At 38.5% G+C, this 20,126-nt stretch overlaps 1 protein-coding gene across 1 annotated transcript in view; it reads right to left on the bottom strand.

Moving 5' to 3' along the window:
• Positions 1 to 20,126, bottom strand: part of CHM (CHM Rab escort protein) — a 188,420-nt gene that overhangs the window by 145,946 nt on the left and 22,348 nt on the right. The window contains exon 2 of the mRNA XM_051968719.1: positions 15,831 to 15,897. Within this exon, the coding sequence (XP_051824679.1) occupies positions 15,831 to 15,897 (67 nt within the window). The remainder of the gene's footprint in view (positions 1 to 15,830; positions 15,898 to 20,126) is intronic.

The raw sequence follows: 20,126 nt of genomic DNA on the forward strand, positions 1-20,126 counted from the left end.
TCCCTTCATTTTGTCTATATTCTCTCCCTAAATAAATCTACCTTTTGCCAAAGAGAAAAGGCATTGTGGATTCTTCACGTGACCAAACTCCAAGTTTTGGTGCCAAACCCCACATCATAGATCATATCAATACCAGGCCAATCTGGCAAATAGGCCACTGGTTTCAATTTGAACAGCTTAGCACAAAACAAAGACACCAAACTGAAGTCACCCGAGTCCTTCAGCTTTCTTTTATAAGTCTATAACATCAGGTCATGAGCAAATGCTTTGGGCTCACGTTGCAAAGCTTTTCATCAGAACAACATACTAATCAGAAGTAGCCCCAGAACAGCCAGCAAGAATTGTCAAATCTTGATCACATGTGGATTTCCAAGGAAGCTTTCTTCAATTCACAGCAGTGTGGAAAGACCACAAAAAGATCACTAGACGATCCCAGATCCAAATCGGCCACACACCCTGGCCCCCTTTTCTCCTCTGTCCTGGTTCTAGTGATCTATGGACTGATCCAGCCAACCTGGAAAAGGTGAAAGAAATGGACAGGCTATGAACCTCTAATTTCAACTCCCAGAGGAGGCCACTCCTTACTAATACAGATCAATACCTCTGCAACTGGTGTCAACCTTAAGACCAATTTGCCCTCCTGCCAGCTCCCAGAACCAGATGAAATTATAATTGGGAAATCTTAAAAAATGATCAATAAAAATACGATAAAACAAAGAAAATCCTAATGTGTGGTTTTCTAAATCAATCTGCAGTCCTGGGGATCTGTTTCTATTTGAGTTGGACGGCATGGGCCTAGAGTTAACCAGGGCCACACAGCCATTATGTGTCAAAGGAGGCTTGGACCTAAGCTTTTGTGACTTGAAAATGCCAGTTCTTGGTACAAGACCAAGCCAGACTTCACTCCCTCTGAAAGAAATGACCGAGTCAGTGTGTGGTCAAAATCTCTTCTCCTGTCCTCCCCCTATATTCAGTCACAGGGCTTCTGACAGAGCTAACCGGGGCTAACATTTTTCCATCCACGTCTCATTTTTAATTTTTCCTGTTGATGTGCTCTTAACATCACCATCTGGTGATCTCATCCAATTATGTATGTAAAAGGTGAAGCACGGTTTTCATCAGTCTAGTGTCTCTGACAAAAGAGGGCAACATAATACCGTAAACTAGCCAGGTAAGACCAAAGAGATCTCAACGAAATTAGCTTCGGAATTTCCATGATTAAAAATGAGTTTTAAGCCATTTTTCAGGACATTTCAATATCGCCTAATACAAAAAGTGCAGATGGAATAGTTAACATTAAAGCCAGCTGAGATCACATGTAAAAAGGAAAAAAAAAAATGCTTTTAAATTTTGCCTAAATTTATAGGAGTATCTTGCAAATTTGATATTCAAATTCCATTTCTGAAATGTGATTTCCTCTGGCTTTAGGACTACTGTAAAACTTCTCAAAAAGGTTAGGTTACTGATTTTAAACATACACACGCAATTTATTTTAAGGACAAAGTGAGAATTTCCTGACTTCATGAAAAAAAAAAAAAAGGAAAAAGGGTATGGGAAACTTCCTGCCAATTTTGTGTCACAACTGCCTCCTCACTTCAACTCAAGAAAGAAGCTGCTCATGATGAGGGATGGAGTTTGTTATCATTACCAGGAAATAGCTGGAGAGAGCCTCCATTTCAAGCATTGTGGCTCTCTGAAGCACCAAAGGACAGAATCTACCCGCCACTCACAGGCAGTGCACGAAACATTCAGGACTGTTCTAAGTTACCTCATTTTTCACTACTGAAAAATCTCCTCCTGAAATTACCAACACCACACCATAGGGTACTTTCATTTTCTAAGGCAGAAAAAATTTTGCAGTCCTGCGGTTGAAATAAGTCTCTGGTTTCCCTGTTGAGTAAAATCCATACTTTATAAATGAAGAAAAAAGGATTTCATTTTTCTAATCTCACAATAGTACCATCAGGTTTCCATCCATTTTTTTCCTTAAGACACTGTAAGGATATGAGCTACAAAGCTGATTCCACTAAGCCCAGTAAAGTCATAGAAAAATGAAATCAATATCAAGATAAACTTTCAAACTCTTCCTTAAGCTTTGCATATTTTTCTCATTTAAAAATAGTGGCCCTCCCTCCCACCCCCAAAATTTCTTTAATTAAAATTTTTAAAAATGTCTATGAACAGGAAAATATCTTATAGGCAAGTCAAGAGAGGGAAAGAAACTGTCCTATGAAATGAGACCAACATTCATTAACTCCTAACTGTCCACTTTTCTACCATGTCCCATAATTACAATCTGATAGGAAACTTTCCACAAAAGTCTTCTGCAAAAGATCTTTAGCACATTCCCGTAATCAACTACTGAGTGCAAATGGAAGTCATTTTAGTTCCAAAGTACAAGAATCCTAATGAAAGGAAGAACTACTGACATTCTCAAGGGTGTTCACATGAGAAATGCTTTAATGACACCGATATCCAGGGTTACAAATGTCTGCAGGCCCAACGTTGTGGGGAGTCGAGCTCGGCTCGCCGAGTAAAAAGCGGCCATCATCCATCGGCCACTGTCACTATCCAGAAACATCAGTACCAATTCCACCTCACACATTTCAAGTGCTTCCTCTACGGACAAGCATTTACCTGTTCCTTGCATGTGGAATGCCACAACTCAAGGCCCAGCGGAGGTAAAGACAAAAACCAAAACAGGCTCAAGGAGTTTATATTACAACAAGGGAAAAGAGCAAATATACAGAAGAAACAAAGTATCTCCAAAGTAAAAACATGATAATTAAGCACGTCCATTTAATCTGATTCTCCCAGGGGTCCTGGAAGCAGGAAACAACTTTACTAAAATCCAATTGAGGTTCTCCCAGATGAAATGGCTTCCAAAGATCACCGCTAGTAACCGAAGAAACAGCTTTTTCCAATTTAACACCATGTCTGTGCTCTAGGACTCTATCTTCCTTCAGCCCTTGGGAGAGAGGACTGAATTCACTGGAAAACAAGCACTTAGCTAACCTTACGATTAATAAGACAACATCTACGTCCCTCATTAACTAATTCGCATACTAGCAACAACTCAGACACCAGAAATTTTGAGTTCTATACCAGTGATCTTCAAAGGGCAAGCCATGGCTTGATCCAAAGGGGCATGTGATCAACCAGTCAAAGGGTAAGAAGATGGGTTACATCTCATCCTTCCTGCAACAGCCAATCAAAGGACTTGTCTCCAACCCACACTCTCCCCCCCAAATCAACTCAGCTATTGCCCTCTACCCTACCAACTCATAACTTTTCCATTCAGAGCCAGTTATTGACCCCTCGGGGCAATTATAATTTAACAACTTTTTAAACACCCTTAGCAACAGATACCATTGGGAAAATTCTTTGCCCCTCTATTAATCTCCCTCCATCCCCAGATATAAGCCTTCTGCCTCATGGATCACTTTCAGGCCAGCAGATGCTCTTGGGAAGGCAGGCTCTGGGCTTTGGGCAGTGGCCAGTGAACTACAACTTGGGTAATCTTCAACTCTTCACTTTCTCTCAGCCCAAACAGCCAATCGTTTGCAAAAGCAAATTGTTTGCATCTCTTGTGTCTATCCTATTCTCTCAGATCACACAGCTACCACCCTCACTCAAGCCTTTTCACTGTCTCTAGCCTGGACTGTTCCCAGTAGCCTCTTAATTGGTCTTCCTGCCTCCAGTCTCTCCATCCCTAATCTATCTTTTCCTAAAGAGATCTAACTAATTCACTCTCCTCAATAAATATCAGTGGCTTCCTATTGATTCTAAGATTAAATATCATTGTACTTTACACATCCTTTTAATTATTTACTTAATGTACTTGCACATTAAGTACGAATAAATAATTATCAGTACAACAGAATAAATATATAATTTATGACTAAGTAAACATGCATATTAGGGGTACATGCTCAAAATATTTTTACAAGATCAAAAAAGTTTGGGGACTAACATTCTGGCAAAGGCACTGAACACAAATCCTAACTACTCATTTCCTCTGTTGAGGGTCTAGGGAGACTATTTACAAATCTTACATAATATGAAGTCTAGACTCTCTTTTCTACCCTAATTCATGTAAATAATGGCCATGGGAGTAATAACTTTTTAACTTCTAATGTTGAAATGACTCTTCATTTCTAGAACCTGACATAACACAGGTTTTATTGCCTGTCTTGTGTTTTAAAGTGAATATGCAATTATCTTCTGGTATATTGGAGCAACAGGACAATAATTATTTGGCATTACTCCTAATATCCATTTATCAGTTAGCACTGAGCCCAATATACTCAGCACATTAACAAGAGTCATGATTCAGCCCAGAGCTGATACAAAGTGCGCATAGTTACTCAGGGCTCAAGATGTTCCTTGTTAACAAACCAGCTTGTATTCAGGTTTTCTTTCATCCACTTCTTACTTACTAATAACCTACTTTACCTGGTCCAAGGAGAAATGGCTAGGGGGAAAAAGGTTAGGAAATGGAACTTTTCTTCCACCACCATTCCTCAATACTAACTAAAGTAGAAAACATAGGCCCCTCACCTTAAGCAGAACTCCCTCTTTGGCCAGTAATTAGCTTTCTCCAAAGCTCCCAGAGAGGTAGCGCAGCTTCTGAGAAAGGGTGATTCCAGCTGCCACAATTGCACGAAGACCTCCTGACTTTCAAGAACTGTTTGAGGAGCATCCAACCACCCTGTACAATTAGTCTCTCCCTCACCCATCAGATCTGACATTCTTTTGAGGAAGCCCAAACAAGGAGGTAAATGGATAATCCTCAAGCAGCAACAGATTCTTCATTAGATTTTCATCTCTTTTTTGTCTTAAGGCCAAGCAATGTAACCTGTGTTCCTTCTGTTACACTAGATAGCCTCCTTTGCATGATTATATAAGTTTCATGTAAGCAGGGAGCGTTTCATTCTTTGTACCACACTTGTATTCTCTGTACCTGGCACACAGCAGGCACTTAGTAAATACTTGTTGACTGACCCGTCTGACTATAAGCTCACTCAGGGCAGGTACTGATTTGTCTCTAGAACCTAGCATGGCTATACTGCATGAAACAGACACATAAAATGATCTGCTGAATTGAATTCTCAAATATTTCCCTGCATTCTCTTTTCATATGTCTAGTCTTTTTCTTTGCCAGTTCTACCACCAAATATATATATATATATATATATATATATATTCATTCCAAGGACTAACTCTATCACAACAATACAAAAGGATTAAATAAGCCTCAAATCAAGCACCTGTTGATGATGGGATAGCAAAACAAGAATTCCTCTCTAGAAAATCAATCCCTTTCCTTTTTTCCCATCATACCTTTACTTGATCTAAAATCAGAATAGAAAGAAATTACAAGTATTTGGGTGCTAGTCCTGGTTTGGAAATTTTAAGGAAAAAATTAGAATCTCTATTTAAAACCATGGACAAATTGTTCTGCTCTATGTAAAGGACATAGGATCTTCCAGAAAAACTTTGTCTAATAACCATTCTGTATTTTGCTGATGCAATTTATAAAAGAAGGCTAAGATACATGATTCACCCCACTTTATTGCTAATGCAATCACAAAGATTCATTTACGCATAAATTGTACATATATTCAATATATGTAATATAATGAGCTTTTAAGAGCCAAATATCAAGTATCCTTTTATATAAGGAGACAAAGAAAAATGAATTTAAGTGATTCCTCTTAAACCCAAGGCAGTAGTCTAACTCATAGTGAAAATTAGTTAATTTCCTCTTGGGCCCAAAGTCACAAAATTTGAAAACTAACAGGAAACCAAAAATAGGGGTGGGAAGAGAAAAACAAACAAACAAACAAACAAAAAACAGTAACAAAATTGTGAGAAAAAAATGAAGATTGAGAGCACGAACAATTACTGGGAGAATAACAACACTAAGTTCACAAGAATATAAACTTTTGTCTTCCTGTATCTTCTTTTTAGCAACTTCAAGTTGAAACTTAATGCCAATCTCTCCATTTTGAATTGCAAATTACATTTCTAAATCATTTAGCATCTATCCTTGAAATTTCACATGTCAACAGCTCATTAATATCTACAGTAAATGTAGCTCTTTGAAAAGAACCACAGATTTTACAGTTATTGAGACAGATAGCTGGCACACAGAAATAGAGCTCCTTCAATTACAATTTGGCAGAAGCTAACTTTAGTTTAAAATCTGTCTACAGGAATTTATGGCAACACAGCAATGAAGTGACTATTTTGAATAAGATTAGCTGCTGTTGATGGTGACGCTTGGACAGTGTTTATAAATCAACAGAGGTTGCACTTAGTATTTTATAATGGGCCACTTCAGAACCATCAGCCACCATTACTTATGTGGTATATTATGATAGATGCAAACAAAAGTTGAAGATTAAAAGTAATAAGTTGATCTTTTTAAGGCAATGAATGCAATATATACACATAAATAGCTCTGAGTTGATGGTTGCCCATAATCATTTCTAATAATTTTTAAGCTTTGAAATTTTAATGAAAGACAGGTTGATTCAAATAAGGTAAATTATACCAATCCCTTTTTAGGATGAATTAGATAAATATTATGATTTATGAAATCACTTAAGAGCATAAGTTCTAGAATAAAGGCAACCAATGACATTTTCAACTGAATACTTAAATAAATCTGACAAAAGTCATTTTTTTCATCGATTAATTCTAAATTTTAAGGATCATCCTCCTTATTGCAGTTCTGGAATTCTGTGAGCTCACCGAGTCAAGCTGATTAGGGGGGGAAAAAAATCATGGTGTTGCAATAAGTAAAAGAAGCAACTGTACAAGGTCACCTGAAATGAATGCCATGTTATTATCAATCTAGGGACAACTCGGTCCATCAATAGAGCTGCCAACTCAATGATACAGGTAACCCTTCCACAATAATCCTCCACAGAGCATTTTATTTTCATTTTTTTAAGAAACAACGCTGAACATTTTAAAAACTGCATTTGCTTAGAAATTTTTTATTCAAATTAATTCATCTCCATATATCAAGTATACCAACAACTTTCCAATATGCTTTCATCTGAATTCTTTGTCCATTTAGTCTCTTTCCCTTTTCCTCTGATACAACTTATAGAGTTACTGCATGTTTCAATAGTATGTTTTCTTTCTTCACTAAGCATTATTTCATTAAGATCTTTCCAAATTTCTTATGCTTATTATTCATATTTCCAATACTATTCCATTCCATTACATGAGGGCACCACAATTTATCTAACCATTCCCGTGTTGTTCAATGGATAGCAAGCTTCTACTCTGTTTGGAAGATATTTTGGTTATTCCATATAACACTACTATTCAAATACCTTAAAAGCACATTTTGTTGTTTTGGGCAACACATTCAGGGCAAATTACCAACAACAGAAGAACTAAGTCAACAGTGTGCTTGTTCTGGTAACTTTCACTGCATGTCACCAAATTATTCAAAATTATAAGTCTGCAATTCTACTAGAAATAAATAAATATGCTTGTTCTTCCCTAACCCCATTAGCATTATTCTTTATTTGGTTTTCCTTTTGTTTTACTGCTGTTTACAATTTAGGGCATTTTGATAAACGTGAAATGGCATCTCAAAGTTGATTTAATTGGCAACACTGATCATTAACGAGGTTGAGTATTTTTTCCACGTAACTATCAACCATTTATTTCCTTATTTGAAAACTTTCTGGTCTTATCTTTTTACTACTCATCTGTTCTGGATTGAAAGTTACCACTATGAATTTTTAAATAGTTCCTTATATATTTTAGACTTCAGATTTTTCATGTGTCAGATTGCCAAATTTTCCCATTTCATTTTTTTCTTTTTTACTTTGTTGTTGTACGTGAACTTTTTAAAGTGTGGTCAAACATGTCTACCTTATCCTCGATAATTCCTTCCATTTGCTGAATGAAAAAAATATATATATTATTTCCTCTCCACAACTAGGAAATGCTTCACTCTTTTTTGTTCCATTTCTCCTAGAGTTTGTACTGAAATGTCTAAGTCTCTAACCCAGATGGAATTCACTAAGGCATAGACTATAAGTCATAATTCTACACCTCCTTCCAAGAAAACTAACAACCAATTTTCCCAAGTACATTTGTTAAATAATGAATTCTTTCCCCAGTTTTTATTGGATAAAGATTTGTCATACAACTAATCTATTGTATTTAGGATGTCTTGTGTACCCATTTCATTTCAATGATATATTTTGCTTTTGGATAAATCCAGTACTAGGAAGTTTTGATAACGAGTTTATAAAGTTTTAAAGTTTAGGAATACAACACTCCTCTTATCAACTCCGCTTAAGTGTGATCATTAATATTCTTGCTCACTTATTTTTCTATATAAATTTTGTTATAATTTTATCTAGTTCCACATGCCCAAAGGGCTAAAAAACTATGTATATACTTTGATCTAGCAATACTATTATAAGTTCTGTATCCAAAAGAGATCTTAAAAAAGGGAAAAAGATACACCTATTTAATCCCTTGCGGTTTTTTTTTTTTTTTTTGCACTTATTAGTATTTTATCTTGGAGAAGAGGGAAGAGAAGGGACAAAAATATAGAACTCAAAATCTTACAAAAATGAATATTAAAAAACTATTTTTACGTGTAATTGGAAAAATACTAATAAAGGCAAAAAATGAAAAATAACAACAACAAAAAAAACAATTCCATGAAAGCAATTTTCATAATCCAAGATTTAAGAAATCTAAATGCATCTGAGAATAAAAGTAAATCCATTTCAGTAACCTGAAAACAAAATCCAATATAACATTTGGAAGTACAACCTTCACATCCTTCCCACATTCTCCTGTGAGATCTCTAGACCTTCTCCAACAATGAACAACATCTAGTAAGCAGCCATTTAAACATGATGCGCTCCTACAAGTAATCATCTCTACCTTCCCACATCAGTATGGCCCAAACAATTAAAAAGCACCAAATCATGAACTCTTGTTTTAACAATGGTAATGATGAGCCAGTCTTTCCTATGTCCAGACTGCATGAATGGCTAAAGCAGGATTACGACTAAATTTCATGGACTGCAAGCAATACCACAACAAGAATAAGTTATGGCAAATTAGGTTTATTTTTTATTTTTTGCCAAGTTTCCAGAGTAAAATGGAAGATATAGATCAAATGATAAAACATGTATGTGAATTTGGAATAGTCATTTATCATTCAATATATTGCCTTTGTAAGGTCTCCAATGGTATGCCCCAGGGATTTGTCCTTACCTCTGTACTAGTTAACTTAAATCTTTACTAATGACTTAAATAAAGAAAGAAATGGCAAGATTATTAAATTTTCAGAATATAAGCTCTTTAGTGTTTTTTTTCCCTTTCCCAATGGGGGTGAGGGTGGTGGTAGAGGATAAGAGGAGACAAAGTAGCCCCTCTCCCCAAAGAGATGGTCACGGAAGCACCTTTAAAAATGGAGAGAAAAAAGAACAGAAGGAAGGCTAGAGGAAAGTATAGAGCTGGCAGCTTTCAAAGTTAATATATTGAAAGCTAATATGAAAGTTAACATACTGAAAAAGAAAAACAAGTTGTACATGAGAGCCCTACAACTTCATCAAGATTCCCCTCTTACTGTTTTACTATATGTATGCAAAAATTCATTCTCCTAGATGCTGTTCCAAGTTCCAAACAAAAATTATTTTTACAAATTTGCAGGTAACAAAAGTTGATAGTCATGATCCAAAAAGATGTGGAAAAGCTAGAATCCTAGGCCAATGTGAGATAATGGTTAGCATCAAAACAAAACAAAACAAAAAAATCCCACATATATATGACAGGAAAAAATGGCTAGATGATAGTTCAACTAAAAGATAACTGAAAACATCACTGTAATACAGATCCCAAGCTATATTACAAGATCAGTATCAAATCTATTTGGCAATGGTTAAAAAGGCTATCAGTGGAAAGCTAGACAAGCAAACAAGCAGAATAACCAGTATCCAATAAAGCAACTACTAGAGGAAGAATTCCCTAATGAACAACAGTAGCTGGCATAATTAAAAAGCAACTGGGTTACATAAATGCAATAAAATATTAACAAGCCAAAGGAAACAATAAATATAAGGAATCCTGAGAAACAAAAGAAGACTTCCTTCTCATACTGAAGAGCAAAAAAAGCAGAACCAATCGATCAGTAAGCCATCATTAAATGCCTGCTCTGGCTACCAAGACAAAAAATGAAATACAGCCCCTGTCCCCAAAGAGATTACATTGTTTATGGAGAGACAATATGTACATATAAAAGTAAACACTAAAAATAAGCACTTAAATATATATATATATATATATATAATAAATATATATAATAAGCACTTAAAATATAATTTGACAGAAGCTAGAGATCTGAAGAAGCAAAAGTGAAGAAAAAATGAATTCTAGGTATGGAAAAGAAGTAAGGCAAAGACTCGGAGAATAAAAGTGGAACGCTATATAGTAGGAACAGCAATTAAACCAATTTGGCTAGACCACAGGGTAGATGCAAGGAAAATAATATAAAGTCAGGAACATAAGTTGGGCTTTAGGCTGTGAAGGCCTTCGACAAAGGACTTTGTATTTGATCCTAAAGGCAACAGGGAGCCACTGCAGTTTACTGAGCAGTAGAGGGACACGAACAGATCTGTTGTTTCAAAAAATCTCTTGAGAAGAAGTGCAGAAGATGGGATAAAAAGGGCTAGGTGAGGCAAGGAAATCAATGATGAGGCTATAAAAAACATCCAGGAAAAAAGTGATGAGGGCCTGAGCTAGGGCAATGGCAATGTGAATGGAGAGAAGGGGAGGAATACAAAATGATTTGTGGATGCACAATCAACAAGACATGGCCACTAAGCGATTAGAAAAGTAAGGTGAAATAGACTTGTGATGGAAAGAACCATCTACATCCAGAGAGAAAACAATGGAGACTGAATGTGGATCAAAGCACTTTCACTTTTTGTTGTTGTTGTTTGCTTGGGTTTTTCTCCTGTTTTTGATCTGATTTTTCTTGTGCAACATGACAAACGTGGAAATAAATTTAGAAGAATTGCACATGTTTAACCTATATTGAACTGCTTGCTATCTATGGTAAGATGTAGGAGGAAGGGAAGGAGAAAAATCTGGAACACAAGGTTTTGCAAAGGTGAATGTTGGAAACTATTTTTGCCTGTTATTTGGAAAACTAAAAAGCTATAAAAAAAATAAAAATAAATAATAAAAAAGTGAGGTAAGAAAGAGTAGATGATGATTTCAAAATTGAGAACCTAGGTGATGAGAACAATGGTGGTATCCTTGATAGAAACAGAGTACTTAAGAAAGGTGACAACTAACATCCTTCCAGCTGTGAATGTATATGCTTTTTTTTTCCCTCTGTTTCCAGCAAATAGAATCAGATTCAGCTTAAAAAGGAAACAGCAGGAGCAAGAACTAAAGCCACCCTCTTCCACCCCTCCTCTCTTCCCATGTGGGGGAACTTACTGCTGACAACTCTGAGCTAGAATCATCCCTGTTTCCAATTAAGCAGAAAGGACAACCAGATGTCGTCAGAACTCAGCCTTCAACTCTGGTCCCAAATCTCCCTGGGGAGAGAGAGGCAAATGCTCACTCTCCACGTCCGGGCAATTGGTACATCCCTCACTCTATAGCCAGTAGGAAAGCCCCTGCCTCTCCTTTCTAGGAGTGGGGCAACACGGCTTCATTCTGGGTCAGCCACCGTCCGGCTCGTTCATTTCTCCTTCAGCTCTGGTAGAAAGTAAGCGAGCGGGGGAGCAAAGTAGGAAGGGAGGGGACCGTTGGGCTTTTGGCTTGGTATTCCCAGTGGGGAGCACAGTGTCTGGCATACCATAGATGCTCAGTAAGTGCCTGCTGAATGGAATGGAATCCATCCGGAAGAGGGCAAAAAAGATGGTAAAGACTCTTGAGACTGTGTCAAATGAAGGTAAATTAAGAAACTAAGGATGTTTATAAGCTAAAGAAAGTATCTGGGACTGGGGAGGGCAAGAGCTGTGCTTGACAGCAATCTTATTAGAAAGTCTACTGGATAAAAGAGGAATTCAATTTATTCTGCTTGGTCTCAGAAGGCAGAACCTAGGAGTAATTCAATTCAAGCAACATGTATTGTGCCTACTACATGCAAGTAATGTGCTAGCCACCAGGGATGCCAAGACCAAAAGAAACAAGGGGTACCACAACCATATGCAAATCAGTATGTTACAAGGAACACCATGGAGGAAAAGGAGAGCACCAACCGAGGGAATCAAAAGAAATTATGAGGATGGTGGCCCCTAAAATAAAACTTGAAAGAAGATAAGAATTTTGAGAGGCAGAGAAGTGCAAGGAGTACATCAAAGGTATAAGAGAGAATATCCCATATGAAGGCACAGGGAGAGAATATGGAGACTTCAGCTCAGGAAAAGGTTAGCATCCTAATTTGGCAGATCTATAAATGGAAAAACACCGAAGATCCTTAACTTAAGTCAGGGCTGCATCTGAGGAGGTAGATTTTGGCAGTCATGGCAGAGGATGGATTAGACAGAAGAAAATCAACCAACTGAAACCATTAAGAGGCCAGCCCACGACAGGTGAGAGAGAATGCCTAAACTCTTGAATTCAATAGACCAAGCTGAGAGGATTCATTTCCTTCGAGTAGAAAGAAGAAACAGACAAAAGGCACCAGAAATGTTGTAGCGCCAGAACTGACAATATTTGGCAACTGATTAGAAATAAAAGGGGAGGTGTCATAAACCGAAATACTGAACTAAGCAAAAAAATAACCCAAAGATATACCCTTTTGGTTAAGCTCTATTTAGAAAGGCTATTTCGGAGGGCTGGGAGAAGCCAAACAATTAAAATCTTCACATTATGCACTACAGCAATAACCCAAGCGCATCAAGATGACTGTCACTTCCAAACAATGGCGTCATGGCAAACCTGGACAACCTAGCTGGATACCTGGAAAGGCCTATGCTCTAAAGACTCATGCCCCAGTGCTGCAGATCTGAAGCCTTGACACAAAAAGAAAAAGGGTGCTTCATTAGTTTCAAACATCTGGAATATTTCTCCTAGACGCTAAAAGTTTCTGGGTTTTGTATGCACTTTGGGAAAAGGTTTTTCCTCCTCTAGAGGAATGTTGCATTCAAGAGATCAGAACAACTTTCACTTTGTATTTTTATAAGGCTTCTTGCAAAGTATATGGACCTTGACCAATGAAGGCTACTGTCGGTTGAGAAAGGACTAGGATTCTAAAATTAATTAATTATGGGGTCAACCCAATGAATCATGTAGACAACTGTTCCTGAGGTGGGTCCTCTAGTCCAATACAGGAGCTTCATCACATCAAGAATTTCTTGATTCTCAACCAGAAAATCCCAATTATTAATTAAAGGTTTAATATGGGAAATGTGATCAAAACAAATTTGGAAAAAAATAAAATACAAACTAGTAACAGATCAGCTAGGTGGTGCAATGGAGAGAGAACAGGGCTTAGAGTCAGGAAGACTCATCTTTCTAATTCCAAATCGGGCCTCAGACACTTACTAGCTATATGACCCTGCCAAGTTACTGAACACTGTTTGCCTCTGTTTCCTTCTCTGTAAAATGAGCTCGAGAACGAAGCAACAAACTACTATGATATCTCTGCCAAGAAAACCCAAAGAATCAGACACGACTGAAAAACAACATGACACAAAGATCACTTGATTCTGTACATTGCAAAAAGTATAATGGGACATTTGGCTGTCCCCAATCTATTTCTTTTTGAGAACCCTACCCTAATAGGAGAGGGAAAAGATGAATGTGAGCTCTTCAAAGGCTCTAACAGAGGAGAACAAGGACAGGCAGATCCTCGATCAAAAAAGAAAGGCTTTGAGCCTTTTGATAATCAATTAAGCATCTTAGAGAAGCTCATGCTCAGAACACTGAGTACCAAGGGATGATCTGCAAAGCCACAGCATATGAAATCCTATGTGTAAATGCCTGGAAGGCAGCAAATGGCAGAAATTTGCAGTCTTGGGAAATGTAGAAGAAAGAATACTAGAGTTAGCACCATGAAATCTAGGGTCAAATTACTTTTCAGAAGTGTGTGACCAGGGATGAATAAACCATAAGCCTCAGTTTCCTCATCTGTAAAGCGAGGGTGATAATAATATCCATTGTATCAATCCCACAGTGATGTCTGGAAGAAAGTACGAAGAGCATACAAATCTAGGATATATACAGTTTAGCTGAGGAGAGGGAGGAGCCAATTCTCTGGAAGAATAATTTACTGCTAAAAAAAAAATTAATTCCTATGCATAAATAAAATTCTCAAGTATTAATCAAGCAATAAACATTTATCAAGCATCTACTATGTACCAGGCACTGTGCTAAGTACTAGGGATCCAAAAAGAGGCAAAAGACAGTTCCTGCCCTCAAGGAGCTTACAATGTAATGGCAGAGACAACATGCAAACAAATGTATCTGTAGGAAGGTATATACGGGATAAAGAAGAAATAATGCATGGAGGAAAGACATGAGGATTAACAGATAATGCAAAAGGCTTCCTGTAGAAGATGGGATTTTAGCTGAAAAAAAGAAAGCCAGGGAAATCAATAGGCAAAACTGAAGAGAGAGAATGTTCCAGGTATCAAAGGCAGCTAGAGAAAATCCCCAGAATCAAGAGATGGGAGTGAATTTGTTTGAAGAACAGGTAGGTGACCAGTGTCAGTGCATCAGAGTACATGTTGAGGGCTAAGGTATAGGAAGATTAGAAGGGTCTAGGTCATGAAGGGCTTTGAATGCCAAAAAGAACATTCGGTATTTGATCCTGGAGGCAACAGGGAGCCAGTGGAGTTTACTGAGTGAGGTGGAACATGATTAGACCTGTGTTTAAGGAAAATCACTTTAGTGGCTGTATAGAGGATGGACTGGTGCAGGGATAAACTTAAGGCAGGCAGAACTCCCAGCAGGCTATTTCAATAATTCAGGTGTGACATTATGAGAGCCTGTACCAAAGTTGGAACAGTGACAGAGGAGGGAAAGGGCCTATTGGAGACAGGATATGGAGGGGCGGGAGAGGGAGGTGAGAAACAATGAGGAGTCAAAGATGATGATATTGCCCTCCATGGTAATAAAGAAGATAGGAAGCGGTGCAGGATTTAGGGCAAAAGATAATGAGTTCTGGTTTGGACATGTTTAAGATGTCTACTGGACATCCAGTTTGAGCTGTCAAACAGTCTGAGATTTGGGAATGGAGGTCAGCAGAGAGGTTGTGTAAGGAGAGGCAGATTGGCAATCATCAGAAGAGCAATGGTAATTAAATCCATGTGAACTGATTAGATCACCAAGTGAAATATCTGGCTTTGGGGCAGAGTACTGTATCTGAAAGTCAGCAAAACCTTAGGTTCAAATCCTGTTTCTACTGCTTTTTAACCATGTGACCACAGGCAAGTCAGAATCTCATCGTTTTACTCTCCTCATCTGAAGGATGGGAATATTATCTCCTTCACATATGAGCTTCAAATGAGAAAACATTATGTAAAGTGCTTAGCAAACTTTAAAATGCTCCATAAATGTTAATTATTATTCTATAGAAAGTCTCAATATTTTGAGATATATGTATCTATATTGATATCTATGCAAATATTGACATGTATACATATATATTATTTATGTAAATAGTATACACTTGTATGTGTGTGTGTGTATAAAATCACAGTTTTAATGAACGTCAATCATGATAATCTTTCTACTCTCAAAGTATAAATTCTTATTTTTCAGGCATATAATCACTTAGCAAATAGAAAGGGCTGTACAGCTGGTCGACTTACGAATCAACATGGAGAACGCTCTGGCCACTCCTTGAGCAAGCAGCTGCAACGATGGACTCCGGCAAGCCTACAAAGATACATACTATTATCATTCAGAAGGTAATGGTCACAGAATATTTATATCAGCACTGTGTACAGCAGCCACTTTAAACCCCCCCCAAAAAAAAAAGTATCACCTTTTTATTACAGTATACGATTATATTATTAGACTTCAGGGGTAACTTATGATCTTGGAAAAAAAAAATCACCAAATAGGTCAAGTATCAAGGGAAAAAAATTGATGACCGTAGATTCCTTTTTAGCTGTGAGTTAACTCAATGGACGTCATCAATTCAATTGTTCTTTATCAATAGCTTAGTCCAAAGCCCAATTCCTGCAAACATTTACTAAGAGCCTATGTGTCAAGCACTAGGGGAATATGAACCCCAAGGTGATGAGATCCTGCTCTCAAGGAACTAGCATTCAAAGAGGAGCACACGCGGTCACAGATGAGCAAAACCAGGATATATGCTAAAACTGTGGGGTACACAAATAAGGCAGCACTTGAGCTAAGCCTTAAAGTAAGCTAAGGACATCTGGAGGCTGAATGCGGGAGAAAAAGTATTCTAGGTAGAGGAGGAGAACTTATACAAAGGTGTGGAGGTGAGAGCTAGACAGGTGTGTCATGGATCACTTCTTCTTCCAAGACAGAAGGAAAAGGAGAGAGCAGGGAATACTGTCAAAGAGATATGAAGCCTGGAAGTAGGGAAAACAAGGAACTTCTGACAGGATTAATTCCCAAATTAATTTGATCATCTTTGAAGTAATACCAAAAATAGAGATTACTCTCTAAAGAAAATACCACACTATCAGCACATCCCATCTAGTAGTACTGATTCACACATCAGGTGAGGCATTATTCCAGGAGGCAATTAATAGCAAAGGGATGGGTTATAAAGTGAAGCGACTTCTCTGAGAATGGGGTGATCAAAACTCCCTGAGGTCGCCTCAGGGCCAGGAGCTTGATGGGCTTTGGCTGTAACACATGAACAACAGGACTGCGAAGTGTCACCAATACGTTACTTGAGATGACTGGACTAACCAAAAAAACCCACCACGTCCCTATTATCAGCAATCTCGCCATCGGAAGATGCCAATACTTCAGTATCTAGGAGCCATGCAGAAGGGTCACGGGGCTTCTGTGGAACTTCTCCATCAAGCCAGATAATGTACATAGAGCACTTTGAACATCTAAAATGCTCTGTCAAAGTCCACTATTATCACAGCATCTGCCACTCGGCTGGAGACAGCTAATCTTTTCACTCCAACCAACAGAAAGCATTTTGAAAGCACAGGACCAGTCGCTCGTGCTCCTGGCTCTTTCACTATAATTCAACACCAAGATGCTCAGCTTTTTATCTCAGGAAAAGAATATGGGCTCATCGTTTGGGCAGGGGACTGTGCTCCATAGGAGGCATTTAACTGAGCATCACATATCATACTATACACTAAGTACCTAATTCTTTTTATATGCACACTGAGGCAATTGACATCGGAGTTCCATTGAAAAACCACATTAACCATCAGCTCCAGCTTCCTTCACTGAGGAAGTACAGTTTTGGTAAATTCTTTGGGGATATACCAAAGGCCTTAAATACACAGAATAGAAACCATTAAAAATCAGCACTTGGAAATAAGCCATCATAAAATTCTAAATGTAAGTCAACCTTCACTTTGGATATAATTCAGGAAAAACTAAACCCAAACTTGGAAGGAGGGCAGTGAAGGAAAACAGAAGGAAAGATTTAAGACATTGCAAACATTCAGTTCAATCTGTTAAATTTAAGTTATAGCACCTTGGATTCCAGAATATCTGCAACTATGTTACACCTACAAGAATAACTTTTTATATTACTGAATTCAACCACTGTGATAACTTAATATAGCTAAAGTTGGGAATTGAGGGAGGGAAAGCCAAGAAAATTCAAGGAGAATGAACAATCATTCAAGTTCATTCTGGCTTCCCAACCTCCACTTAATCCACCCAGCACTGTGAACTGCCAGCTAACCGATGTTACCAGGGGCAGCTAGTGCCACAGGGAAGCCGTGAATGCAAACACAACATGGCCAACGATCAGCAACGTGAACTTGGGAGAGCTATCATTTCCCAGATTCGAGCACAAAACAGTTCCGAAGACAGTCCATGATCTATTTTGTATCTCCAAGGACTGGGCAATGAATGTTATTTGGGATGTAGTATCGCCAATTATGAATATAGGGAATTAGATACTCATCAGAAAGCACCATAAGACAGCTTTGCACATTAAGAGAACTCATTCGACCTCCCTCAGTACTTCAAGGGCCTGGGCTTTCATCAATGTGGGACCCTTTGGCCAATACAGAACATGCCCTTTCTCCCTCTCCCTTCTCCTCTCCTTCCTTCTCCCTCTCCCTCAACCTCTCCCCCCACCTCCAACTGTGGAGATGGTTTTCCAGACTTGCTGTGGCTGAAAAAAATGCAGTCAACCTGGCTAGTCTTCTGACAAACATTATCCATAGCCTGTCATTCAACTGGGAACGCAAACATAAGCAGTAATATGACAATAATAAGAAAACTGCATGTGGGGCCTATATTCAAAGCTCATTCACTCTCAATGGGCCCATATTCAAAGCTTTTCCAGGGTCGCAGGACCTGCCAGAGCTGGTGCTCTCCTGGCATAGCCAAGGGGAAACCGCAGGGACCTATAGGCTGCATAGACACACATGAATATAAGTATGTACACACACACCTAGACACAAAACAAGGGTTTTTCCCAACCCTTATAATTAACATTTAAATTGAGATTTAAAATTTGGAAGGAGTATAGCAGAGATATCTCACTTGAGTTTCAAAACAACAATTGGAAGATGGATGTTGAAAACTATCTTTGCTTGTATTTTGAGAAGTAAAAAGGTATTATTGTCAGAAACAAACAAAACAACCAATCAACCAACCCTTGGAGGTGGGTCCTATAGCTACTTCAAGCCCCATGATGGAGTTAAGGAAAACAGGGCTCAGGGGGTGGAGAGAAGTCCCCATGAGGACATCGGTTCCACCAAGAGAGACGCAGATCAATTGCTGAGCAACTTAGACTCTTAAAGAGTTGCCCAGGGCACTGAGAATCCAGGTTAGAGCCCTGCCTGGGACCAAGGTGGTACTGGAAGCCAGCACTTGAAGGTGATCAGATCTCTACCCACTATTTCACGATGTCTCCCGTTCACACCCCTGGTCACAAGGCTATTAAGCGTAAGAGAAAGAATTGGAAAGCAAGTCTTCTTGATTTTGAGGCCAGCAATGCAGCAACAATCGGACACTGCTTTTCTAGAGCCGGAGAATGATTAAAGTGCTATTTAAAACCGCTTCCGAGTACCAGAACGCAGCCTGAAAATCAGATTTCTGCAACACCGAATTCCAATGTAGCTAATCTCATTGATGTAAATATTCCTTCAAATGGTCCCCCCTCACGCCTACCCATCCTGGAAAGCTCTTTTCTCTATCCTCCCATCCGTTTATCACAGATTCCCCCCCCTCCTCTGTGCTGGGGGGGCCCTTGTTAATGTTTTACTGGCAACACCAGGATACCAGGCTTTCCCACTGGCATCTCTCATTGACACCATGTGCCAAGTCCAACTGCTTTTCATTCATCTTTCTTGCTGACATTCTTCATATTGATCCTCTCACATGATTGGTTATAAATGATTGTAGCTTGCTCCCCCACAGTGCATCTCTCTACTGCCCTCTGGGTTGGCCTCGCCTGCAGTCCTTCACATGACTTACAGTGATACAACACTGGAAGAATATTGGAATTAAAAAGATGGGCCCAAAATGTTTGTGGCAGCCCTGTTTGTAGTGGCTAGAAGCTGGAAAATGAATGGATGCCCATCAATTGGAGAATGATTGAGTAAATTGTGGTATATGAACGTTATGGAATATTATTGTTCTGCAAGGTGTGACCAGCGGGATGAATACAGAGAGGACTGGAGAGACTTATAGGAACTGATGCTGAGTGAAATGAGCAGAAGCAGGAGATCATTATATACCTCAACAATGATATTGTATGAGGATGTATTCTGATGGAAGTGGATCTCTTCGATAAAGAGAGCTAATTCAGTTTCAATGGATCAAGGATGGACAGAAGCAGCTACACCCAAAGAAAGAACACTGGGAAATGAATATAAACTGCTTGCATTTTTGTTTTTCTTCCCGGGTTATTTACACCTTCTGAATCCAATTCTCCCTGTGCAACAAGAGAACTGTTTGGTTCTGCACACATATAT

Source organism: Antechinus flavipes, chromosome X (genome assembly GCF_016432865.1).
Source record: "Antechinus flavipes isolate AdamAnt ecotype Samford, QLD, Australia chromosome X, AdamAnt_v2, whole genome shotgun sequence".
Classification (NCBI taxonomy): Eukaryota; Metazoa; Chordata; class Mammalia; order Dasyuromorphia; family Dasyuridae; genus Antechinus; species Antechinus flavipes.